The sequence below is a fragment of the Hemicordylus capensis genome, chromosome 4, assembly GCF_027244095.1.
Source record: "Hemicordylus capensis ecotype Gifberg chromosome 4, rHemCap1.1.pri, whole genome shotgun sequence".
Lineage (NCBI taxonomy): Eukaryota > Metazoa > Chordata > Lepidosauria > Squamata > Cordylidae > Hemicordylus > Hemicordylus capensis.
In genome coordinates, this window is record NC_069660.1 from 242,792,224 (window position 1) to 242,818,764 (window position 26,541).

General features: G+C 44.9%; 1 protein-coding gene across 8 annotated transcripts in view; it reads right to left on the bottom strand.

Annotated features, from left to right (window-relative positions):
• SMCHD1 (structural maintenance of chromosomes flexible hinge domain containing 1) overlaps positions 1-26,541 on the bottom strand; it is a 260,220-nt gene that overhangs the window by 76,192 nt on the left and 157,487 nt on the right. For all 8 annotated transcript variants that reach the window (XM_053245721.1, XM_053245723.1, XM_053245722.1 and 5 more), the window contains 8 exons: positions 25,319-25,467; positions 24,738-24,826; positions 19,689-19,807; positions 18,910-19,077; positions 18,020-18,145; positions 17,527-17,606; positions 17,248-17,405; positions 2,029-2,141 (listed from right to left, as the gene is read on the bottom strand). In XM_053245721.1, the coding sequence (XP_053101696.1) occupies positions 2,029-2,141; positions 17,248-17,405; positions 17,527-17,606; positions 18,020-18,145; positions 18,910-19,077; positions 19,689-19,807; positions 24,738-24,826; positions 25,319-25,467 (1,002 nt within the window). The remainder of the gene's footprint in view (positions 1-2,028; positions 2,142-17,247; positions 17,406-17,526; positions 17,607-18,019; positions 18,146-18,909; positions 19,078-19,688; positions 19,808-24,737; positions 24,827-25,318; positions 25,468-26,541) is intronic.

Sequence of the window (26,541 nt, forward strand, 5' to 3'; positions counted from 1 at the left end):
GAAGCAAGACTACAACACCTTGGGCTTTTTAGTTTAGAAAAAAGACGACTGTGGGGAGACCTGATAGAGGTCTATAAAATCATGCATGGTGTGGAGAAAGTGGAGAGAGAGAAATTCTTTTCCCTCTCACACAACACTAGAACCAAGGGTCACTCCATGAAATTGATTGCCAGGAGGTCTAGGACCAACAAACGGAAGTACTTTTTCACACAACGCATGATCCACTTGTGGAACTCTCTGCCACAGGACGTAGTGACAGCCAACAACCTGGATGGCTTTAAGAGGGGTTTGGATGACTTCATGGAGGAGAGGTCTGTCAATGGCAACTAGTCGGAGGGCTGTGGGCCACTTCCAGCCTCAAAGGCAGGATGCCGCTAAGTACCAGTTGCAGGGGAGTAATGGCAGGTGAGAGGGCACGCTCTCAACTCCTGTCTGTGGCTTCCAGCGGCATCTGGTAGGCCACTGTGCGAAACAGGATGCTGGACTAGATGGGCCTTGGGCCTGATCCAGCAGGGCTGTTCTTATGTTTGCCACAAGATGTGGTGACAGACACCAGACTGGATGGCTTTAACAAGGGTTTAGATAAATTCATGCAGGACAAGTCTATCAATGGCTACTAGTCTGAGGGATATAGGCCACCTCCAGCCTAAGAGGCAAGATGCTTTTAAATACCAGTTGCAGTGGAGCAATGGCAGGAGAAAGGTCATGCCCTCAGCTCTTCCCTGTGGGCTTCCCAGAAGCATCTGCTGGTCCATCTGCTGTGTGAAATAGGATGCTGGATTAGATAGGACTTGGGCCTGATCCAGCTGGGCTGTTCTTATGTTCATTGTGCCCCCAGGTGATTGCAAGTCTGTAATGGATTAAAGAAGATGCCCCTCTGATTGGATTTGAACATTTACAGAGAGATTCAGGGCAGACCAAATCAGAGGAATAAAAGAGACAAAGGGTGATGGAATGCTATCTTCCTTCCCTCACTATGTGCCTCCACTGATAAGGAATTTCAAGGAGAAACTCTTCACTCCTTTTCCATTGTTAACAAGATTGGGTGAGTAATGCCAGAGAGCATGATGTGCCCCCGCCCACATTTCTGTTCAGGTTCCTGCCTTCAGCAACCACCTATGAAGCAATTATTTTGTTTCTGAAGCACAGAGAACAGAATACTACACCAAGACATAACTTAATTGATACTTAAATCATGCCTTATATGGAACAAGCATTCCAAAATACTATAGTGTTTCAGATTATGCAGAAACTCTTCCATCATTCTCCACGGACTTCAATCATGACCTCAGGTTACTTTTCAGCTATAAGAGCCTCTGGTGGCGCAGTGGTAAAACTGCCACCCTGTAACCAAAAGGTTACAAGTTCGATCCTGACCAGGGGCTCAGGGTTGACTCAGCCTTCCATCCTTCTGAGGTCGGTAAAATGAGTACCCAGAATGTTGGGGGCAATATGCTAAATCATTGTAAACTGCTTAGAGAGCTCCGGCTATAGAGCGGTATATAAATGTAAGTGCTATTGCTATTGCTATAAGTACCTCTCCCAAAAGGGCATCAAGCTCTCTTGTATGCTGACCCTCTTGTATAGATCTCTTGCATCCAATGCTACATACATGCACGCTGCGCCTGTGCACCCCATAGCTCACCACAATGTGGTTCACTCACATTTACAGTGCTACCCACTTCACACAAACGACACTGTAACCATGAGTAGCCAGTAGGAACCCCCTCCTACTGGCTACTCAAGTCCCACCCTGGAGCTGTTACTCACCCCCGAGTAACAGCTCCAGGGTGGGACTTCCTCCCTGCTTCGGCAAACATGAGTGTGTGGTGCTCAGTAACATCTGAACAGGGCTAAAGAGGCTGCTTTAAATTGCTTCCAGTGGTGGCTACTAATATGCTTTAAGCTATTTTCTTGTGCAGTGGCTCACCATACTATCACATACCTTTATTTTGGTGTATTTATTTGCTATAACAAAGAAAAGCCATTTGTTTCACTCTCCAGACACTGATGTTTCTTGATACTTACATTTTGGGACAGAGTTCCAGTACTGGGCCCTTCCCACATTTTCATAGAAATTCTTCCTGGATGTATATTTTTAATAATAATGTCATCTTCAGAGATAACACTAACCATGAAATCTGTGGAAAGAGGGAACAACAAAGAAATGTCCACAAAATTCCTTTTTACATCTCAGAACTAAAACCCTCTGAAAGCTGGTCCAGTTAACATATTTGACCCAGTATTGCTGCAATCCACATCATACACAAGAAGGTCTGAAAACTAATATCATCATGTGTATTCGTCAGTTAAAAGTCTGCATGGCCAGACTGTGGGCGAAGCGTCAGCACGCCAGTGGAATGGCTGCAATTAGCAACAGTACCCACCCCCCACAAGAGCCCTGCACAAGCTTGATTTCAGGGGTGTGTGTCCTGGGGGTAATTATTTCCCTGTTACTCAGGAAAGCGAAGGGAACATGAAGACTTCTGAGGAAGGATATGCATATGAGGAAGGGCAAAAGATCCTGGGGTGTCTGTCCCACTGTGATCCAGGATGCTATTGTGAGAGATCACCCCGTCAAAGTAGTCCATGCAGACCAAATGAAACTGCTGCTCTACTGGCAGCTTGCTGGCAGTGGGCTCACCCTCTCATGAGAGGGCCAGTCTACTGGGGAGGATCATGGGAAGGGGCCATGACTCTTGATACTTGGTATCAAAATCTGTGGTTCATTGCTATTGTGGAAAAGCTGACTCAGATTTTTCGACTACAATCGGGTCAGACTAAACCAAATGCTTTTTTTTTTTTTGGAGCGCAATGTGGCCTGATTTTATTTCAGGGAAATTATGGACATTCGCCTCCTCCTTGCTATGTTAGTGTTTGAAAGGATTATTAATTAGGTCTTTAGCAAAAGTGTTTCACTTGGTAGAAAAAGTTTTTTTCCATTGTGTGTTATGTTGTATTGGTATACATGATCAATACAATTTTGTTTTTTAAAAAAGCATGGGGGGAAAATCTCTAAACCTAGACTCTTGACAGTATCTGTCATGCTGGTGGAAGCAGGCTAATGCAAAGTTTCTAACAGGACTAGTTTACATTCAATGTTTATAACTACCAAAATAGCATTAAGCTGTGGTGAACATATGTACATATTGCAAATAACATTATCATCCTCTGGCACATGATTTAGGAGTGCCTTAAGCAAAAGAATCCGGTGGGGGTGGGAGGGAATGCCTAAGGGTACTTTATGGGTAAGGTTAAGGACTCATTAAGGCTAAAAGTAGCTCATTTATCCTGTCTCATCTCCTCCTTTTGGAATCATTGTTAGGAACCAGTGCAGTTACAGGACTGTCCACTAGGGGTATCCTTTGAGTTTACATAACCATCATAGACTTTCAGTATTATTATTTTTACATTTATATCCCACTCTTCCTCCAAGGAGCCCAGAGCGGTATACTACATACTTGAGTTTCTCTTTCACAACAACCCTGTGACGTAGGTTAGGCTGAGAGAGAAGTGACTGGCCCAGAGTCACCCAGCTAGTATCATGGCTGAATGGGAATCTGAACTCGGGTCTCCCCAGTCCTAGTCCAGCACTCTAACCACTACACCACGCTGGCTCCTATTAGAAATTTCCTAGCAGAAATTCGTAATCTTGATTCCTTATTAACCTTCAAGAGAGCCCTTAAAACCCATTTGTTTGGCCTGGCCTTTCAGGGTTTTAAATCAGTTTTAATTCTTTTAATGTTAACCTGGTTTTCAGGGTTTTAATTGTTTTGTTAGTTTAATTGTTTTTTAAGATGTTTTAAACTGGTATTTATATTTGTATCTCTGTTTTGTTTTTAATGATTTCTGTTTTAATTGTAAACCGCCCTGAGCCATTTCGGAAGGGCAGTATAAAAATCGAATGAATGAATGAATGAATGAATGAATGAATAAATAAATAAATATTAACAGTAATATTATCAATCTAATTAATTTGTAGTTTTGTCTGAGAGAAAAGCTGGTATGTTCTTTCACTATCACCCTAGAATAGGCATCTTTTGACCAAGGGGTGTCATTTATTTTGAACCAATTATCACTTTTTGTGTTTCAGTGTCAAGTTCCAGTACAGGCTGAAAAGTGTTTAGGTACAGTTCTGAGTCACTGGGGGTGGGGGAGAAGAACCTCTTTAAAACTGGTTTTAGATTCAACTCCTTGCTACACTGACATGGAGTGGGGCTACAAATATTTATACAGCCTAAAGGTGAAAGATCTATACACCTTGTCCTAAAAAACGGGAATGAAAAGCATTCTCCTGAAAAATAAATGACTTAAGAGCAGAAATACTAGCACTCCAAATTGTCCAATGCTTAGAACAGGCCCTCCTCAAAGGTTAAATATTCATTTGATATATCCCACCTTTTAGGACAATGTGCTTACAAGGTGGCTAACAATCTTATAAGTAATTTGTAAAGCTGTTACAAACGGATGCATCAACATACTAGGTATGTGCACAAAACGTTTTGTGCATTTGGGTGGTGGTGGTGAGCAGGCACTTTAAAAGGAGGAAGGCAGGTCTTACCTCCCCCTCCCTCGCTCCTCCACCACCTCACTTCAGCGCTATCCCTATTAAACAGCTGCAGTGTGTTTTGAAAAACCATGCTGCTTGGCTGCTTCCTGCTTGGGAACAGTACATTCCTCGTTTCCAGCAGCCCGCGGGCAGCATTGACACATAAATGACGTATGCGCATGCACAGACACCATTTATGTGTTGACATCACCCGCGAGCTGCTGGAAACAGGGAAAAACAGGTTGCTTACCTGTAACTGATTATCTGGAAGTGATCCGCTGACATTCATTATACATGGGTACTGTGCCTGCGCAGACCTCTTGGATAGAATGAATAGCTCCTCGTGTCGCCCCTCCCTGTTCTGCACATGCTCGTGTCCGTTATTTCCAGCAGTTGGGTGCTGTTAGTTCCGTTTTCTTGGAGACCACTAGCAGTGACTATCATCTATATCAGCAATGCTTTCTTAAGCTCTGTTTTACCTTTTTGCAACATTGTACCTGCTACTGCTGAGGGGCTGGATGGGAGGGTCTCATGAATGTCAACGGATCACTTCGAGATCATCAGTTACAGGTAAGCAACCTGTTTATCTGGATCGTGATCTGTTGCCATTCCTGATACATGGGTGCTTAGCCAGCTGTCTCCTGGAGGTGGGAGCAGTAGCCTACTCTTTAAAACACCTCTCCCAAAATGTGCCTCCAGAGTAGCATGTACATCTATAGCACAGTGCTTTACAAAAGGCAACTGTGATTACCATGTGGCCGCTGCACAGATTTCTTTAAAGGTTATGCCTGATAAATGAGCTGCAGAAGAAACATACGCCCTGGTCGAAAGGGCCTTCACAGTCCTTGGTGGCTGCAAGTCCTGTATCCTGTACATGATGCAAATTAACTCAACTAGACAATCTTTGTTGGGATATTTTCTGACCCACAGAACTTCCCTTGAAAGACACAAACAAACCCTTTGTCTGTCTGAAGTCTCTTGTCCTCTGTAGGTAGTAAAGGAGGCAACTACGGACATCTAAGGAATGGAGCATTTTTTCCAACTTACTGTCTGGATCTTGGGAAAAGGTGGGTAACACAATGTCTTGGTTTATATGGAAGTCAGACACAATCTTGGGTTGGAACTCTGGATCCATATGCATCACCACATATTGTGGGTAAAACTGTGTGTTAGGGACATCTATTCTCATGGCTGTTAATTCACTAACCCTCCGCGCCTTCATGATCGCTAACAGGAATGCTGTTTTCAGCATTAGCATTTTCAGAGACACTTGATGCAGTGGCTCAAAGGGGGACTCCTTCAGGGTAGACAGTACCAATGACAGGCTCCACTGTTTCATTGGCTTGCGAATTAGAGGATACACATTGTTCAACCCCCTCAAGCAACGCTTGCATTCTGGATGTGAGAACAGTCTTGCCATCCCAACCATGATGGGATGTGTATATTGCCGCAAGATGTATCTTAATAGACACCTTTTATAGCCCTACGCTCCTTAGACCAGTAAGATATAGAAGCACCTGCCTTGGACTGGCCTTCCTAGGCTTAAAGGAATGGTGCCTTGCATGATTTGTGAAACGTTTCCATTTACGTGAATAGCTGTGTCTAGCAGATATTTTATTTATATTCAGCAATATTTTGTCTAATAACAGATTCTCCATGCAGTCAACCAAATGGTTTTTTAGCTTGGGTGTAGCACCCTTTTCTTATTAGGAAATCCGGCTGCTGCGGCAGATGGTAGTAAGTCCAATTCACTTGTCTCAGTAGCATGGCAAACCATGGCTAGTGGGGTCACCATGGTGCTATCAGGCTGCAGGCTGCATTGTCCTGTATCAGCTTTGTCAGCACCTGACTGAGAAGAGGCTGCAGGGGGAACATGTAAAGGCGACCCTGCTCCTAATGGTGCTGAAAAGCATCCCCCATCAAGCCAGGTCCTAATCCCGCCCTGGAGCAATACCACTTGTTTATCTCTGTTGCAAGCATGTCCATCATGGGCTGCCCCCAGAGATCGAACACCTGAGACAAATATTTGTAATTTAGTTCCCACTCATGAGGCAGATTCCTGAGCACTGACCTGCTGAGGTCTTCAGTGAGCACATTGTCCATCCCCTTGATATATATGGTGATGAAGTGTATTTGACGCAAGATGCACCAGTTCAAAATCTGAGTACTTAGAGCATAGAGGGATCGAGACACAGTAGCTCCCTGACGGTTGAGGTAAGCAATTGCAGTTGTATCATCCATTTAAATCTGCACCACCTGGCCCTGCAGGAGCACTGCAAAAGATTTTAGACCAGGAACACCACCATCAATTCTAGAAAATTGATATGCAGCATCCTTTGATGTAGATTCCAAAGACCCTGCACTTGGTGAGTTCCACAATGTGCACACCATCCTGTTAAAGAGGCACCTGATCCACAGAGTGGGCACCAGTGGCTGTAATGGGATACTCCTCATCAGACTCTCCTCTATCTGCCATGCATGTGCTCCATGCCTTTATCTTCCTGGCAGTTGGGTGCCATTTTGTTTCAGTTTCTAGCAGATCCGCATGATGATAGACGATCCACACCTTGTGTGATCCAATGACCAAATAGGTAAGTCGTTCCTTAAAATGCTGTAGCGGAGATATGGGTGGGTCTCATGACTGCCAATGGATCACCTCCAGATCATAAGTTACAGGTAAGCAACCTGATTATCTGGAAGTGATCCGTTGTCATAATGAGAAATGGGTGGCTAGCCAGCTTTGGTGGAGAGTGCAGCCATTTCACCCACTATTCAAGAACTCTCTTGAGTACCTCTCTTCCAAAGTTGGCTTCCGCCGCCATACATAAGTCTGTGGCATAGTGCTTTGTGAAAGGTAAGTGTGTAGACCATATAGCAGCCGCACATATGTCTTTGAAATGAAGACCAGATAAGTGTGCAGTGGAAGTAGCATCATGGAGTGTGCCTTTATCAGCTTGCGAGGTTGTTGATATGTTAAGAAAATGAGCTCCATTAGCCAGTGTGACAGTCTTTGTCTAGACACAGACAGGCCCTTATTTTTGCCTTTGAATAAGACGAAGAGCATCTTATTTGTCTTATACGCTCTGTTCCTTTTAGATAATACAGAAGGCACATCCTTACATCTAGAGAGTGCAACGCTTTTTCCAATCGCGTTTCAGGCTCCTTAAAAAAGGATGTTCTGTTTCAAGTGGAAGTCAGTTACTACCTTTGATAAGAAAGCGGGGTCAGTAGGTATAATTACTTTATTAGGATGAAATTGTGTATACAGCACATCCGCTCTTAAGGCAGCTAGTTTGCTTACATGTCGGGTGGTAGTGATGGCAATTAGAAAGACGGTCTTGAGCATCAAGTAATGTAGGCTTGCTTCACAAAGTGGTTCAAAAGGGGCTTCCATCAGAGAGGCCAAAACTAGAGATAGGCTCCATCGTTCAGCTGGGTGTCTTATTGGGGGGTAAAGGTTATTAATGCCCTGCAAGAACTTCTTGCACATTGGATGCGAAAAGGCAGAATGACCTTGCCAGCCTTTATGCTTCGCTGAAATAGCGTCCAGGTGGACCCACAGAGACACATCAGCTAAGCCTGCTTCTTTCAGGCTGGTTAAGTATAATGAGGCTTGATTAGTAGAGGCCTTGAATGGGTGGAACCCATGCCCTCTCACATAAATTATGAAGCACTTCCACTTACTCACGTAACTCCTCCTGGTGGAGGCTTGATGAGAGTTCGGAAGGATATTTTTCAATAGCCAACCTTCCACGCTGTTAGCTGCAACGTCCGAAGGGATGGATGTAATATTCCCCCCGCCCCCACCATCTCTTGACAGTAGATCGGGGTCCAGTGGAAGGTGATAATAGTCATTCCCTGTCAGTCTGAGCAGCGATGCAAACCATGGCTGGCGTGGTCACCATGGTGCCACCAAAATAGCTCTTGCATTGTCTTGTATCAGCTTGCCTACCACCCTGTTGACAAGGGGTTGAGGGGAAAACATATAGAGGTGGCCTTTCCCCTAGTAATGCTGAAAAGCATCCCCCAGGGATACTTGTCCAATGCCCGCTCTGGAACAAAACTGTGGAAATTTCTTGTTTATGATCGAAGCAAACATATTCACCTGAGGAATTTTCCATCTTTCTATCAAATGATCTAGGCATGTTTGTTTCAGTTCCCACTCATGATGTTGCTGGTTCCTGAAAGCCCTGCTGAGGTCGTCCGCCAAGGCGACCAGTCCCTTGATGTGGATGGCAACAAGATAAACATTCTTGGACATGCACCAATTCCACAACTGGGTGCCCAGAGCACACAGGGAGCATGACACTGTGCCACCCTGTTGGTTTACATAGGCGATCACTGTGGTATTGTCCATTTGTTGCACAACTGTGTTTTGAAGTAAGGGTGCAAAAGACTTCAGCACCAGGTAAGCTGCCATCAATTCTAAGAAACTGATGTGCATACTTTGTTGTTGCATTGTCCACAGACCCTGAACTTGATGGGCTCTGCAATGGGCTCCCCAACCCATGAGAGAGGCATCTGTTGTGACACATTGCGTCGGAGTTGGAGGATCAAAAGCAATCCAGTTCAGAAGATTCTCCCTCACTTTCCACCATCTCAGTGACTTTAGAACTTGTGGGGGGATGTCCAGCAGCATCCCTTGACTGTTGACGTTAGGGCGGAACAATCGCAGGTACCACAACTGAAGACGATGCATTCACAATTGAGTGGGGAGAACCGTAGCTGTGCATGAAGACATTAAACCGAGTAGTCTTTGGATCTGATCGGCCCCTTGTTGGGGATGATCCTTGAATAGGTGAAATATCTGTCCTAAGTAACATTTTCTTTTCTATAAACTGAGGAGCAATAAACCACAGGTCTCAACGCATCAGCAGTTGAAAAGAAACTGAAACAAAATGGCACCCAACTGCCAGGAAAAGAAAGACACGGAGCATGTGCAAGGCAGGGAGGGGAGCCAGAGAGGAGCTAGTTAATCCATCCGGAAGGTCCCTGAGCAGGAGCAGTAACCCATTTCTCATGATGACAACAGATCACTTCCAGATTCCTGGGTTTGTGTGAATGCAGTCTCCAAACAGAATGACTTGTTGCAGCAGGGCTGGAGTGCACCTTGGGACTACTGCAGGCGATGATCTATTTGTTCCAACACGAATAGGCAATATAGATGGAGTTTTTGGAGTTGTCAAGGGCAGCGCTTCCACATCCGGGTCAATGTCCAGGGCATCTCTTCCACATGGAAAGGAAGCCATGGAAAGTGGACCACGACGGTGTACTGTTGGAGGAGTCCAAAATAGACATCAGAGGGGGAGGCGGGGAAAGATGGCGATGGACTAACAGCCTATCTTCCCAGCTCCTGCACGAGCCTGGACATTTCTCCATCCCAGGCATGCCATCTAAGGGGCTGACACCATCCAGGGGGAAGAAAAGACTGCAAAATAGTCCCACCAGCAAGTCCCCCCCAATGAGGGAGCAGGGAAGGAGAGGAAGACCAAACAGCTGAGAATTGAAAACTCCCCCCACCCAGCCAAGGCAGCACCGGGTATTTCGTTTGCTGTAAGTACCTCAAACAGATTTGCAGCCCTGACTATGACCCCCTCCGACAGACCAGCTCCCCGGGAGGTTAATAGCAACCCACCCACTCCCAAATCAGCACACAGAAGAAGGGGGAAGGGAACCCTTCCAAGACAGAACCCACGCAGCACTAATGCCAACCAAGCAACTTGTCCCCAGCCAGATGTCATCACCCAACAGCTGAGTGATGTTTGCCTGATTGCTACCGAAAGTCTTCTCCTGGTTCTAGGGTGTCTAAACCAAATTTGGGGGCAAATAGAGACTCAGGATTCTGCCCAACTCACAGCTAAGTCCCAGCAAGGGGTTAACAACTCCGAGGACATCATCACAGCCCTCTCCTCCTCCTTGGCAACTGAAACTCCTTTTCGGGTGCAAAGAGTCCTTCAACATAAACAAATCCTAATTTGTTTTCCTAGATGCAATGCCTTTTTATGAGCTAATAAAACAAGGATTCTTACTTCACTTTCCCAAATTTTAAACTCTCAAGTTTCTTCCTCAGAGATTGAACACTTCTATTTTCTGCCATCTCAGCTGGATCACAAAAGATTACTTTTAGAGTTTAAAACATCCAGAGTGCCTACCCAGTTACTTCATATTAAACACCTTTTGAGAACATATAAGATTACTCCCCAGCGTGTATTCAAAGATTTTGGCACTAGAGACTTATTCAACGGCTCCAGTAAAGTCAAACGCAAGAATTATGGCACCACCTCGTCGATTCTGACATCAAGGTCACATACCCAGCCTGCTACTTCTGATAAGACGATGCCAACTCACCCTGCTGAATTGGCTAACTGCCAATCATGCAAGCAAGACGACCTGATGCAGCTTAAAAATAAACTGGCTGCCCTCCTCCAAAGACTGTATTCGGATAGACATGATGATGATCTCAGCTCAGCTTCAGACACAGATACTGACCTAGATATCACTGACCCTATGGAAATCCAGTTAAGGTCTCCAATCAAAACACTCCTAAGGGTTAATCCATCTGACTTCGCCATCAACTTAGGGGCGGAGAGTGACAGTGATCAATCCACCTGCGTGAACACCCCCTAACAAAATAGCCTAGCACAGCAAATGCAGAGGCCACTAAAAGGATGAATTTACGTCCAGGAGTGATGTTGTCTACAGACCCACACTTTGACAGTGTCACTGCCCTTCTTGTCCCAGACAGGCTGCTTACACCTTGTAGCAGCCAGCCCTGCATTGTCCTGCTACGGATGCTGTGGAAATGACTATGAGGATAGAGGCAGCACAGGAGAGGGAAGGCGGAGTCACCCCTAGCAGTAGTCCAATATCCAGAGACAACACAACAACCCCTCATAGGAGAAGCGCCTCCCACAGAACTGGAACATGGAACTGACTTACCCCCGTCCACTGAGGCTCAACCAGACAACGTGGAAGTCACTACAGATGCCTCTCAAGACCCAGGCCCCCAGACGCTGCAGAAGACATCACCACATTGGATGAAAGGCCTGGTACCACCCCAGACAATCAAGCCAACCCACCAGAGGTGAAGAACTAGGTGGCTTCTCCCTCCAGCCTGCCTGGGCTGGTTCTAGATCACCTGGCCGATAGGTTGCAAGAGACACCGGGCGCCCTAGTTGCTGATAGTCCAACACCAAATGCCCAATGATATTCAGCAGACCAGCGTAAAATTGCGATCCTAACATGGAATGTAAATGGCTGGCATGCATCTTTCTCGGACCCCTCCTTTGCTGACTATTTAGCCTCCCACGATATTATACTGATACAGGAAACTTGAACTACTGGGGAGCTACTGCTCAATGGCTTCCACTCACATACCACTGGAGCTTTACCTGGGGCCGGTTGTGGCAGATGCAAAGGAGGTCTGGGTGTACTCGTTGCTACAGCCCTACACGCAGCCTCCAGACTGCTCCCACCAATCAAACAATATGCAATGGCCATCCTGGTCCAATTCACTCAATGTGAGTTGCTGACAATTACTATCTATCTCCCGCCCCAACACAGAAAAACACAGGTCTGAACATTGTGGACTGAGCTAGAAAACTATGTAGCAGATCTCATCCACTTCAACCCCAACGCCTATGTGGTGCTGGGTGGTGACTTCAATGCTAGGATGGGTCCGGATGACTCCACCTTATACTCCCAACAAAGGGTCTATCCACCCAGCCCCGGGGCTGATGGACTCCCTCTTAGTCGCCTCTCTAAGGATCAAAAGTCAAACTACGCGGGTCTCTGCTTGAGCCAACTGGCCACGAGACTTGACCTTTCCATCTTGAACGGCTCATTTGAAAGTGACCACCTGGCTGAGTTCACCTTTCTCGCCAGCACCAGAATGAGTCTGATCGACTACTTCCATTACATCAGGGAGCCTGCTACCGCTAGTGGAGGGATTGGAGGTTATTCCTAAATTTGATAAGTGTCCATCTTCCTATCATGCTACTCCTAAAACCATTTATCCACCAGTCTCACATTGAGAGCCACTACGGGCTCACTATATGTGCAGCAGAGGGAGTACATTGCCACGCCAAATGGTCACCACAGTTAGATCAAGAGCTGCGTGAGCTACTTGCCTCTGATCATTTGCAGTCAATCCACTCATCGCTGCTAAATAATGATCCTACTTCTATGCCTTTGGAATCATACAAAGCACTTGTTCAGGAACTACAGCAGCTTCTTTCCCATAGGACCCGTGCTCTGTACCAACCCCCTCCAAGCAGTGTTTTGACAAGGATTGCATTAACGCCAAAAAAGCCCTCGCCAACACCTATCAAGTCTACAAACATACCTCTGGTTTGAGAGCAGCATAGGACCTGCTTCAGCAGAAAAAGCAATATAAACTCCTGCTGGTCCGCAAGAAAAAAGAGGCCATGAAAGAGGCCTGTATGAGACTAACCCAGGCCGCTTGATCCAAGGACTCGGCCATGTTTTGGTGTCTTGCAAAATCCGCTCCCAGCTATGGTCCGAACCACCTGGACTGCCACATTCATCCAGAAACCTGGGAGAAACACTTTTATGATCTATATAAAGATCCCATCGCTGCTGGCAGAGACCCTTCTAGTGCCATAGAAGACACTCCAGCATGGGCTCCAGTATCCATCTTGGAGATCCACAGCCTTGTTGCCTGACTGAAGCCGAGGAAGGCTCCAGGTGAGGACCTTATTCCCCCAGAGGCTATCAAAAACAATCTGGATTGATCGGCCTCCATCTTGGCATTACTCTTTACCTTCATCGACGTGAGTGGCCAAATCCCTAAGGACTGGGGGGTAGCAATTATTGTTCCCATCTTTAAAAAGAGCAAGAAGGATTACCTGGCCAACTATAGACCTATCAGTCCACTTAATACCATCAGTAAACTTTACGCAAGACACCTACATGGGAAACTCAGGGACTGGCTGGAGCAGGAAAAGCTTCTTGCTGAGGAACAAGCAGGATTCAGAGAGGGGCGCTCCACTATTGATCAATTTATAGTCCTACAGCATCTCATCGGAAAACATTCCTCCTGTAGGACGACCTCCCTTTATGCTGCCTTCATCGACCATAAGGTAGCTTTTGACTCCATCTCACGTATAAAACTATGGGAGAAGCTTGAGGCCTCCACTATTGATCGGAGCCTGCTGCATCTCGTTTGAACCCTGCATCTTAACACCTCACTCAAGGTGAGGTGTAGCTCACAAGGTCATCTTACAAGTGCCGTCCTAATGCAGAAGGGCATCAAGCAAGGTTGCATTCTGGCCCCACTCCTATTTAATTTTTACATCAACTCAATGGTGGACCAGCTCAGCAACATTGACTTCCATCCTCCTAAGCTTGCCAGGAGACACCTAGCCACCCTACTATATGCAGATGACGTGGTCATCCTCTCAAGAACTCCTGTTGGCCTTAGAAGAGTGTTGAGGGCTCTGACACTGCACTGCAAGGAAGACGATCTGGAAAACAATTATAACAAAACTATAATAATGGCCTTTGCTAGGAGGCCCAAGATCCATTCCTGGAGGATCGAGGGACATAAAATTGAACAAGTGACTCATTTTAAATACCTGGGCGTAGTCTTTCATTCAAGTGGCTCCAGAAAAGCCCACGGAGATCATGTAGCCTTAAATGCTCAGAGAAGCTCCTCCGCTATTCTTCAATTTATGTGCACAAAAGGAGGCCACTATGTCCCTGCAGCTCTTGAACTGTTCCTAGCCAAGTCATTAGCCCAACTACTCTATGGCGCTCAATTGGGTCCTTTCCCCAATATCGTGACCTTGGAACGGGTACAATCCACATTCCTCAGGGCAGCGCTGCGTGTACCAAGATGTGTTTCCAATTCTACATTACGCCTGGAGATAGGCCTGATCAAGATTGAGGCTAGGGTATGGGTGGCCACTCTTTCCTACTGGCTTAAACTATCCCTCAGTCCAATTGGTCTTGCCCCCTAACCCTTCATGACAATTACCATTCTATATGGGCTCAGGCAATTGAGATGAAATTAGCTACCCTGGGCCTCGCCCCTCTGTCCCTGATCAACATCGGATACGACAAGGCAAAAGCTATCATCGAACAGCGCATCACAGACACTGAGCGTCAAGCGGATCTCAGCAGTGTCCCAAAGTTTTGTATAAGTGAGGAGCTTAGATATATGGCCTCTTCGGCAGCATACCTTTCTCAACTGGAAGCCCCAAGCCACAGAAGGGCGTTCACTCTGGCCCGCTGCCATGGTCTCCCCTCAGGAGTAATAGAGAGTCAATACAGAAAGATCCTGTACGCAGAGCGATTATGCCCCTGTGGCTAAGAGCAAATTGAAACCACTGAGAATGTCCTTCTATACTGCCTGTTCTACAGAGACATTTGTGCTACCCTTATTTCTCCACTGCTGAACGAGCTTCCGGGGCACACAAATCACTTCTATATTCAATTGCTGCAATCTGACTCTAACTCCAACTCCCACCCCCACCCCCACCACAAAGATCGTTGCCAAGTTCTGTGTGGCTGCGATTGACATCCGGCAAAAGATTATAGCTGATGGGCTCCCCCAATCTGAGTCCTGATAACACTCGCCTCCATATTCTTCATATCATATTAACTGTGCCATGCCAATGCATAATATTTTATTAGATTAATGCAGTGCAACTTCACCATTTAGCGTATTTTAGTGTATTTTACCATTTAGTGTAATTCCGTGTAACTTTACCAACTTATGGCAACCATTATAGTTTCAACCATTCTTAATTTTAATTCTAGCTTTTTACCACATATGAAATCATTTTAAGCTATATTACTGCTATTATTTAAATTCCCCTTCTATCTTTTCTGTGCCTTTTATTATGGAAAAGTATGTTTAGCAGTTTTATTTTCCTAGTAGCTTGTTTCTCTTTAGTAGCGTGACTCTTTTAAAATTGTAATTATTTAAAATTAAATTTTTACAATAGCTATCATCATATTTGCAATCACCTCTATCAACATGAAACTTTTCTCTAGTATTACATTCATTTAATGTGTAATTTTATGCTGGTCTCTGACCATAATAAAGCTTGATTCTGATATCAGAGTATTTGCTGTATTCTGATCTAGGGAAGGCTCATCCCCAAAACTGCCCTCATCAAATACCAGAAGAGGTGATCTTACTGGCGTATGTGCAGGCAAAAGCAAATGTGGCCTCTGCACTGATGTGTTGTAGGCTACCAATGGCAAACTCAGGAGACTCTCTGATGCTGAAGTTGGTTGTACTTCCCTCAATGTCAAGCAAGCCATTAATGTTGACCGGTCCATCAGTGTTGGGTCCCCTGTCGACACCTTGTGCTTCAGCTGAATGGCCTGATGCTTCCAATACCGTATCCATCTTCAATGTCAATGTCGTGGATTCCTTCCACATCGAGGTCGTAGCACTTCTTGATGTCGACCATGATGCTGAGGGCAAGAGTGATTTCTCCTTCTGAACCGTTGATGGGGTGAGGATCTGTGATGAACCCTGCTCCTTAGACTTGTCACAATGCTTCTTCAGTGGCACCGTCAACTCACTGTCTGTAGCTCTCTTTTTAGTCTTGTGGTATCTCTTCATTTTGGTAGTACAATCCTTTGAGCGTTTGAAAACCTCCTCTGTTGAGGTCAACGTCGACGGCAAGGTTTAGACTGCTGATAGGCAGATCCTGCTGAGCGTAGTGGCTCCTGAGATGCAGATGGAGATGGCGAGATATGCTTTGTTGTTGATAGCGACACACGTCTTGGCATCGGTGGGTAAAGGACATCGCCATAGAGAGCTGTGCACAAACGCAAAGCTCGGTTCTTCAAAGTTTGTTTGGCAAACGAGTGCATATCTTGCAGGCAGATGGGCTGTGCTGTTCACCTAGGCATAACAAGCAGGATTCATGCCCATCAGTAGAAGGCAGCTTAGCCTTGCAGTTCTCGCAATGCTTGAACATCATTTTCTCCTTTGATTTATTTTCCATTTCCCAGCAAACTGAAGCCATTGTCCGTTAAGAATTAGAACAGTAAAAGTTGGTTCGATTGGTCAGCAAACAAATCCATTGGCCGCTCAAGAGTAGAGTGGTCGTTAGGCAATCCAAAAGTCAATATACCATAAAAAGCTATCTTTAAAACATTTGATTTCTCTACAATATCAAGGAGAACAGCGATAGAGGTCTGAACGCTCTGGTGATCATTTGCTGGTCAATGACCGAATAAACTTATAACTAACTAACCAACTCTGGTGGTCATAAAGAAACTGAACTAATGTCGCCGAACTGCCGGATATAACGGACACGAGCACATGAAGAGCAGGGAGGGGCGTCACGAGGAGCTATTCAATCTATTCGAGAGGTCTCTGCGCAGGTGCAATACTCATGTATCATGAATGGCAACAGATCATGATCCAGATCTTCCTGTTCCCAAGCAGGAAGCAGGCGCACGGCATGGCTAACAGACACTGCAGCTGTTTAATAGGGCAGCGCAACGGTGAGGTGGCGGAGGAGTGAGGGAATGGCAGGTAAGACTTGCCTTCCTCTTTTAAAGCACCCATTTGCCCCCCGTCAAAACGATTCATCTGGGGCAGCACGAATTTCTGCACCTCAATTTAGAGTCACCAAAACACTTAGTGCACATCCCTACAACACACCACAAATTACTACTACTACCATACCACTTTATAGTCTACTACTCACCAGGTAAGATGCTTCCAGCTGCGAAGGTAACATTCTTGTCATACTTGACATTCAGGCATACAGGTTTATCAGGGTCAGGCAGAACATTTAATCTTATTCCTGGACTATGCAATGTATTCTTGTTGTATGTGGCTTTAAACTGTAACATATGCTCTCCCCTAAAAAACACAGTAGTAGTTAAACTCTAATACATGTTTTTCAAAAGGTTTCAACATATCTTTTCACCTTTTAGACACACTGGCAATATTGTACAAAATTAAACTATTTTTAATCACTTACCTAGGAGCATGAATACAAAGAACTCCAAAATTTGCTCTACCATTTTCATCTGTTTTATGCAGCTGGTTTGAAGGAATAATCTGCCAGTAAAAAAATTATTTTAATTAATAATAAAGACCAAGGAGCACCAATAAAGATGCCAAAGATACAGAATGTGCTTCATGTGCGAAGGGGGGAGCTTCAGAATACCTAGACTAGCTGTGAAATCCTTCTGTGGGGGCTACTGAAGGATCTCACATCACCATAAAATAAAGACAAAGCACCAATAATGATTTTGCCACCACAGAGCAGCATATTTTTTTCATTTCCAATATCTGGTATTTTCTGTAATTAAATGCCTTGCCTTCTTAGAATATACTCAAACTGACTAAAGGTGTAACCTCATCCTTAGCATGCTACCTATCTGAGAAGGAAGTTTAATAAAATAGAGAGAGTATATTTGAAATGCCTGAAATAGACTGAGAAGTGATATCTGAGTTCATAGGACATTTACCTTTATATTATTAGGTTTTATAAGGTTGATTTTTACATTTGGTTCAGAAGATAGGTTATCCCACTGATCGTACAGCTGGACAATAAGAGGTTTCTGTAGCTCTTTGCCATTAATCACTGACACAGGCTACAAACAGAAAATTACTGTTATTAAAAATGATATATAGCAATATCAACAATATTCACAGGCCATTTAATCAAATGCAGACTTTGGAAGAAGTTTCCTAATCCAAACTGTAATTTTCATGCATTACTCCTTTTGTTTTTGTACCCTCTTTCATTCAAGCGACCATGTTAATCCATGGCTCGAAATCCCCAAGTATAGAGCAGCTTTTACTTTAGCTCGTTGTCACAGTCTACCCTCAGCGGTTCTGGAGGGTCATTATAGGAGGATCCCCTCCTATAGAGGCTTTGTCCTTGTGGCTTGGATCAGATTGAAACCATCAGACGTGTTTTATTATTCTGTTTGTTCTATAAGGATATTCGTGCAGCATTTATTACACCATTATTAGGTAAATTTCTAGGTTGGCAGAGCCATTCTTACTGTTCTTTGTTACTTTCGGACTCTGAGTTTACAATTACAAACAGAGTTGCTAGATACTGTGCTGCTGCTATTAATACTTGCCGGCGATTGGTTAATAAGAAATTATCGTTGTCATAACTTTTTCAATCTTAGATATAAATGTATTTTAAGTTATTTTAATCTTTTATCTAATGTACTGTTCATATTATACTGGTCTGTGACTGTAACAATAAATGACTGACTGACATGTTAATTGAGTTTTAAGCAATTAGTATACTTAGAAATAAAATATAACATTTCCCCCTCAAGTTTCACAGAGTTATTATGAGTATATCATTTTCAAATAGAATCAACTGAAGATGACTTACTTCCTCCAACTCTGCCCAATCCACAATCAATAATTTAGCTGGAGGCCCCGCAACCAAATCCAATCTCAAGAAATGAGAGAATTCACGCCAAGCAAAACACAGTTCTTTGGTTGCAGGGGGACCAGGTTTAAATCTGATGCCTTTGACACAAATGGTTTGTGTATCTTCCTGTTAAAACAAACAAATACACAGCATTTTGATCTCATTAAAGTTGTAATGAGAAAAAGAAAACATATGAATTAAAAAACAACAAAATCAGACTTCAGTTTTCTCCAAAGGTATTCAGCAGCACAAGAGCAGGAAAAGAGATGTCCAATAGAAGAGATAAGTTCAGGGGTGGAGGTTTAAGTGTGGTAAACAGGTTCTGCATGTCCATATGATTGGTTATGTGTATAGTCAAACTCCCACCTTCCTTCCCCACTGATAGATTCTGTTCATTCTGCTATGGTTAAGGGAATTAAACAAGAGGGCGCTTGCCCTGCATCTTTATGCACAGAGTCCTCCCTCCAGAGAGAGGGGTAAGTGACAGTTCCCTTGCTAAAGTTCTAGAATTTTCTGCTCTGAACAAATGCAGATCCCAATGGGTTAGCTGCACAGAGGACTACTCAAAGAACATTGGAAAGCAACCTATCTGTACTTCCTCTGCTTCTGGATATTTGTATGAATGTTAGTAGGTTGCTCCAGGGACAACAGTGTAAGTTCCCTCCCTTCTCCTCCCCATAGGATGAATAGTGTTTTACGGAAGAAAACAAGACATTACATAGGATATTCAGAAATACCTGCCAAATAGTTTTCAGATCTGACTTCTCCAGACCATTCCCAGAAATTCCAAGGGAATTCACACAAGATGATGTCAGGTTTTGAATCTGATTTCCATGCTGATCTGTAATCATTACCTCTTAAAAAAGAATAGAAGTTAAGAGATCATGAAATGTATTACATTCATACTTGCAAAATATTTACGTGTAATAAATAATCTTTCAGAAAATGAAAACCACTACACATAAGTTTGCATAACCCTAGAGCTCTCCATAACATTATGGAAGCAGGTCCTCATGGGAAAGAAGGGTCACTTTTCATCAATATGAAAACCCCTGCTAACTGGGCAAAGAGGCACCTTTTACCGTGGTGATTCTTTTTATTTATCAGGGGGAGAGTAACTGGCCCTATCCACCCCCAGCACAGTACTTCCAGTGACTGTTGCTGGTGTCTATCTTATGTTTCATTTTAGAATTTGAGCCCTTTGGGGACAGGGAGCCATCTTATTTATTTATTATTTCTCTGTGTAAACCGCCTGAGCTAATTTTGGAAGGGCGGTATAGAAATTGAAATAATAATAAATAATAATAATAATAATAATAATAATAATAATAATAATAACAACAATAATACCCTCCTTCCCTCTGTAGCTCCTTGTGCCCACTAAAAATCTGTCTGCTGGGTTGAAGGGAGCCCCAGGGACATATAATTGGGGGGCACATAGGGCTGCAGAGTGAAGCAAGGATCTGTGAAAATCACCCCTTTCCCTTTTCACAAGCAGAATGTCTTCCATTCATGCAAGTATTCAAGTATATCTTTAGATATAAAATGATACTTTACTTGACAACCAACAAGATTGACTTATCTAGGCAATAAAAAGAGTTGCAGGCAACCATACTGATCAGAACTAAAGGTAATGGTGAAGAACTATAATCCTAGGCATATTTACTTGGATTGGGCATCTTCTAGTGAGTAGCTACTAATATGAAGATAAAATGGTCAATAAGTAATTTTAAAAGACAAACCCTAAATCAAACAGCTGGTCTTAAGAGGAGAGCTGGTCTTACAGTAGCAAGCATCACATGTCCCCTTTGCTAAACAGGTACCACCCTAGTTTGCATTTGGATGGGTGACTACACGTGAGCTCTGTCTGCCATAAGATATTCCCCTAAAGGGATGGGGCCATAGTTCATTAGTATAGCATATGCTTGCACAGAAGGTCACAGGCTTTCTTCCGGGCATCTCCAGGTAGGGTTGGGAAAGACTGCTGCCTGAAACTTTGGAGAAGTAATGCCAGACAGTGTAGATAATACTGAGCTAGATGGACAAATGGTATAACTTGATATAAGGCAGCCTCCTATGTAATATGAGAATAGCCCTATGGAATCAGGCCCAAAGCCTTTTAGTCCAGCATCCTGTTTCCCACAGTGGCCTACTAGATGCTTCTGGGAAACCCACAAGCAGGAGATGGAGGCATGCTCCCACTCATGCTGTTGCCCCCCTGCAACTATTATTCAGAGACGAGTAACTTTCAGCCCGTTAAATTAATGGATGCTAGTAGACCTTTGGGGCCAGCTAACTTTCTCTCCCCACCCCCCATCTCTGGCGGGGCCGAGTGCGTCCGCCGCCGCCATCGGGCCCGGTCTCCCCGCCGCCGCCGTGGAGCCCAATGTTGGCCGCCAGCCCGCCGCCTCCTCCGGCTTCCCCCGGGCCCGCTTCCCCCGGGCTCCAGCTTCCCCCGGGCCCGCCGCCTTCTCCCCCCTCCCCGACCGCCTCCTCCCGCCCGGGCCCACCGCCTCCTCCGGCCGGGGCCGGCACCACCTGGGGCCGCTGCTGCCTCGCCCGGCTTCCCCTGCCGCCTCCTAGCTTCTCCTGGCCGTCCGGCGTCGGCCGCTTGTCCTTGGCCCGCCCGCCCGGCGGCGGCTGCTTCTCCTCGGCCTGCTGCTGCTCCTCCCCCCGCCTGGCGTTGCCGCCGGCCGCTTCTCCTCGGCCCTTCACTTCGCTTCTCCTCCACCCACCCAACATGGCGGCTGGCGTGGCAGCAGCTGCTTCTCCTTGGCCTGCCGCTGCTCCTCCCCCTGCCTGGCATCGGCTGCTTCTCCTTGGCCCGCCGCTTTGCTTCTCCTCCACCCACCCAATATGGCGGCCGGCGCCTGCTCCGTGTCTCTCTCGCCGTGTTCTGCGCACGCGCACACCACGCAAGCGCAGAACACCCGAAAAAGACACGGACGCCGGTACCCAACCATTTTATTATATAGGATATCCTGCCTATGAGCTTGGATATAGAGCCAGCATGGTGTAGTGGTTAGAGTGCTGGACTAGGACCGGGGAGACCCAAGTTCAAATCCACATTCAGCCAGATACTAGCTAGGTGACTCTGGGCCAGTCACTTCTTTCTCAGCCTAACCTACTTCACTGGGTTGTTGTGAAAGAGAAACTTAAGTATGTAGTACACTGCTCTGGGCTCCTTGGAGGAAGAGCGGGATAAAAATGTAAAATAATAAAATAATAATTAAATATAGTCTATAGTCACCAAGACTAGTAGCTAGTAAAAGATCTGTCCTCCATGAACTTGTCTAAGCCCCTTTTAAAGCTATCCAGTCTGGTAGCCATCACCACATCTTGTGGCACAGAATTCCACAGATTAATTATGCACTCTGTGGAAAAAGTATTTTCTTCTGTTCTAAGCTTCCTGACAACTCATTCCATGGGATGGCCCCTTGTTCTAGTGTTGTGAGAGAGGGAGAAAAATTTCTCTCCACACCATGCATAATTTTATAAACCTCAATCATGTCTTCCCATAATCACAGTTTTTTCCCTAAACTAAAAAAAACTTCAGATGCTGAGCCTTGACTCGTAAGGAAGGTGCTCTAGGCCCGTGATTATTTTGGCTGCCTTCTTCTGAACCTTGGTCAAGCAAATGGCCTGTGTGTATGCTCAGGCGGCCTCCAAAATGGTCGCCACCAGCATGAAGAGGCCCAGTACTGGCTGAAAAAGGGCAGGGAAACTGCCTGAACCAGATCAATTGGAGACCGGGGGGAGGCTGGACAGGGAGGGGGTACTGCCAGAGACTCTGGTGGTGACACCAGCGGCAGCACCCGAGGCAGTGAGTTTAAAAAAACCAACAAATTCCGTTAGAACTCCTGGACCGGCCCGGGGGGGGGGTGCGCTTGAATTTGAGCTGAATTAGGTCTGGTTCAGCTCGAGGGCAAGCCCTCAAATCAGCCAAGTTCAATGTCAAACCAGCTCGAGGTTGAGCCAGTTCGCATATTGCTGCAGTTTAGGGACCAAGGATAGATTGAGACTTCTGTTGGTGTACTGATTACCCCGCTGCCAAACGGAGTCCCCAACTGAGCCAACGGACCTGGTTATGGAGTTGGCATTGGAGTGGCTTAGGTTGTTGTTGTTGGGGGACTTCAATGCTCATTTTGGGACCGGGTTGTCGGGAGCGGCTCAAGAGTTCATAGTGGCCATGACGACTTTGGGCCTAGTGGTTTCTGGACCAATGCATGATGCTTGTCACAATCTCAACTGGGTCTTTTGCACTGATCAGGGTGGTGTTCTGTGGGTGGGGACTCCTGCAATTTCCCCACAGTCATGGATGCATCACCATCTGGTTAGGGTAGGACTTGCAACCATAAACCACCTCTGCAGTGGTGAAGGGCCTATTAGGTTGGTCCGCCCAATAAGGTTATTGGATCCAACAGGATTTCAAGAAGCTGTGCAAGGGTTTCAAGTTGGCTCTGATAGTGATTCTGTCAATGTTCTGGCACAATCATGGAATAATGAACTCACTAGAGCAGTAGACACAATCACTCCTAAACATCCTCTCCAACCTGCTTTAAAGTCAACCCATGATACTTGGAAGAACTATGAGAGCTGAAGTGGCAAGGTACACAACTAGAGCACAAGTGGAGGAAGTCTTGGTGCAAATCCGATAGATTACAACACAGAGAACATTTAAAGATGTATGCTCTGGCAGTGCGGGCCTGTGTTGCTTCCACAAATTCAATCCAGCTGAGTTGTCTAGGGTTTTAAGGGGGCTAGTTCATGTCCCCTCTGCCTTAAATTTGAAACTGGAACCATTTGTCACTTGTTATGATGTCTTTAATGCCATTTTTTGGTGGATAGAATCTCTTGTATTCATGCTGAACAAGACTCCATTGCTATTGCAGAGTCTATTGCAGAGGTGTCCATCAGCTCCTCTTGTAGGATTTAATTGGATCACTTTGGATCACTTTCAGTTACTCTCATACTCCTGAGGATGTGGACAAACTGATTCTAGTTATATTTTTATCCCATCCTTCCCCCAAGGAGCTCAGGGTGGCAAACATGCTTCCCTCTTTTTATCTTTTAACAACAACCCTGTGGGATTGAGATTAGGCTGAAAGAGAGTGACTGGCCTAAGGTCAACCTAGTGAGTTTCATATCTGAGTGGGAATAGTGAACCAGGTCTCTCAAGTCTTAATCCAACACTCCAACCACTACACTGCACTGATTCCCAAGTTTCAATGTCATGGCCATACGTCTCAAAGACACTGGTAAGTAAGGCAAGTCATCTAGACTGCAGCTCATCATATTTTCTAAGCACAGGATGTTGCTGTAACTTGCAGTGAAGCACTCTGTGTCAGTAGTGGCTGGTGCAGGTGCCACTGGTGGGGCGACGAGAGGCGCCTTTAAACATAAATTAGAAGGTGCTTACCTCCGCTCCAGCCACACCTGCAAGCTGCTCTGAGCTGCAGCATGCCGCCCAGCACTCCCTGCGGTGAGGTATTGGCTCTGCCACTCACCTGGCTACTGGCGGGGGATTGGCTCTGTGGAAACCAAGTGAGTGGCGGAGCCGATCCTCCACTGCAGAGAGTGCTGGGTGATGCGCTGCAGCTCTGAACAGCTTGTGGTTGCTGCTGGAGCAAAGGTAAGCACCTTCTAATTTATGCTTAAAGGTGCCTCTTGCTGTGCCCCTGTCAGTGCGCCAGCCACTACTGCTCTGTGTTCTGGCACATATATGCATTCCTGTAGTTATGGAGTGTCAGAGTAAAAAAAATATTAAGTACAGCTACAGTACATACCAATTTCACCTTGGAGTTTTTCACCCATTGGTATTACAGTTGATCCTTTTATTTTGCATTTAATATGTTTTGGCTCATCAGCAAGTGGTCTAAACAAACAACAGCAATTGCTTAATTCATATACTACACTTCAGATTAAAAAAGAGAAAAACCCTCCACATAATTCACTCAAATGCACCCCTCATTTAAAGACAACCTATCATAATATGAGCTCAGTAAAATACAGAGAAGCTTGTTTCACTTTAGTTTGATGCACTGTGCAAGTTGGAGCATATGTAGAAGATAACTTCCCCCCACTGAGCATCCTTTCTTTCCCACCCTGACAAAAAGATTTCCACAGGAAGTAGGGCATAAAAATGGATGCTAAAATGTTCATGGGGTATATGTCCTTGCAGTGTGCCTATTTTAAAAATCATTAATTCCTAATATAGGACTGATTAAGTAAGCAAATATTTCCTACTTAAATGGTTAGTTACCAATGACATAAAAATACGTTCTGATCTAGTATAACAAACAGAAACAATAATTGAACAAACTTCACAATACAGTGAACTATATATATATTTTTAAAAAGCACAAACCTGACTGTAAATGCACTTTCCAAAGATACATGGTCATCATGGAATGTAACTAGACAATAGCGCACATCTTTTACAGATACTGGTACTTTCACATCAGGTAACAATCCTTTAATCAGTTGTTCTCTGTTAACCTTGGGTGTCCAATTTACCTAAACACAAAACACTTTAAATAGTATGTATTGGGTATTCTTGTGCTTTTTTCTGTTTCTAACTGGATGATGGTTTTATCTATCTATCTATCTATTTATCTATTTATTTATCTATCTATCTATCTATTTCTCTAAGGCGTACCCATCGCTAATCCCATTTGTGGCAGCTCTCGCGAGATTCTGTGAGCGAGGGGAGGGGGAGAGGAAAGCGAGCAGCCAGGAAAAGAAAGCAGAGGTTGGCCAGCTGCTGGGCGGTGAGAGAAAGCAGCGGCCAAGCCGGCTAGCCGCTGGGTGGCGAGAGGAAGTGGCAGTCAGGCTGGCTGTTGGGGGAGAATGAACTGGGGCTGAAGGGATGGGGCGGGGGAGACAGGGAGAACTAAGGGCACAGATGCTCTGTGCCAGGTCAGATAGTATTTATTATTTTGTATTGTTATCTAACTTCTCTAAAGAAAATAAAAAACAGCAGGGTCATTCATTATGTAACACACACTTCACACCCTTTTAAACAACATGAGAAGACAGCAACATGCCATGGTGTAAAATCTTTTATAAGGTTGTACATGCATTTTCTTTGCAATGTTATGCATGCAAGGAGATGGATCCAAAAACAGATAATTAGGAATCATCTTAATTATCTTGCTATCAATAAAGCAAGTTTATTAATTCTGCCAAAAATTTATCACAGTATGGTGTACTGCTCAGTGGCTCATATCCTGACTAAATTATTCAAAGGAAGTCCCATTGAAATTAATAGGACAAGTTAATCATAGCTAACGTGCCCTGTTAATTTCAATAGGACGTCTACTGAGTAATTTAGTCAGGATGTCAGCCAGTGAATATAAAAATGTTGACTCAAAATCAGATGAAAAGGCAAGGTGTGAACATATGAAATAAATTAAAATAAAACCAGTAACTTCTGTCCTGCTCAACATTTTTATAAATGATTTGGAAAACAAAATAGAGGAATGCTTATGAAATTTGCAGATGATACAAAGCTTAGGGATTGGGGGTGGGGATAGCTAACAACTTAGCAGAGGCGTAACGATAGGGGGGGCAGGGGGGGCACATGCCCCG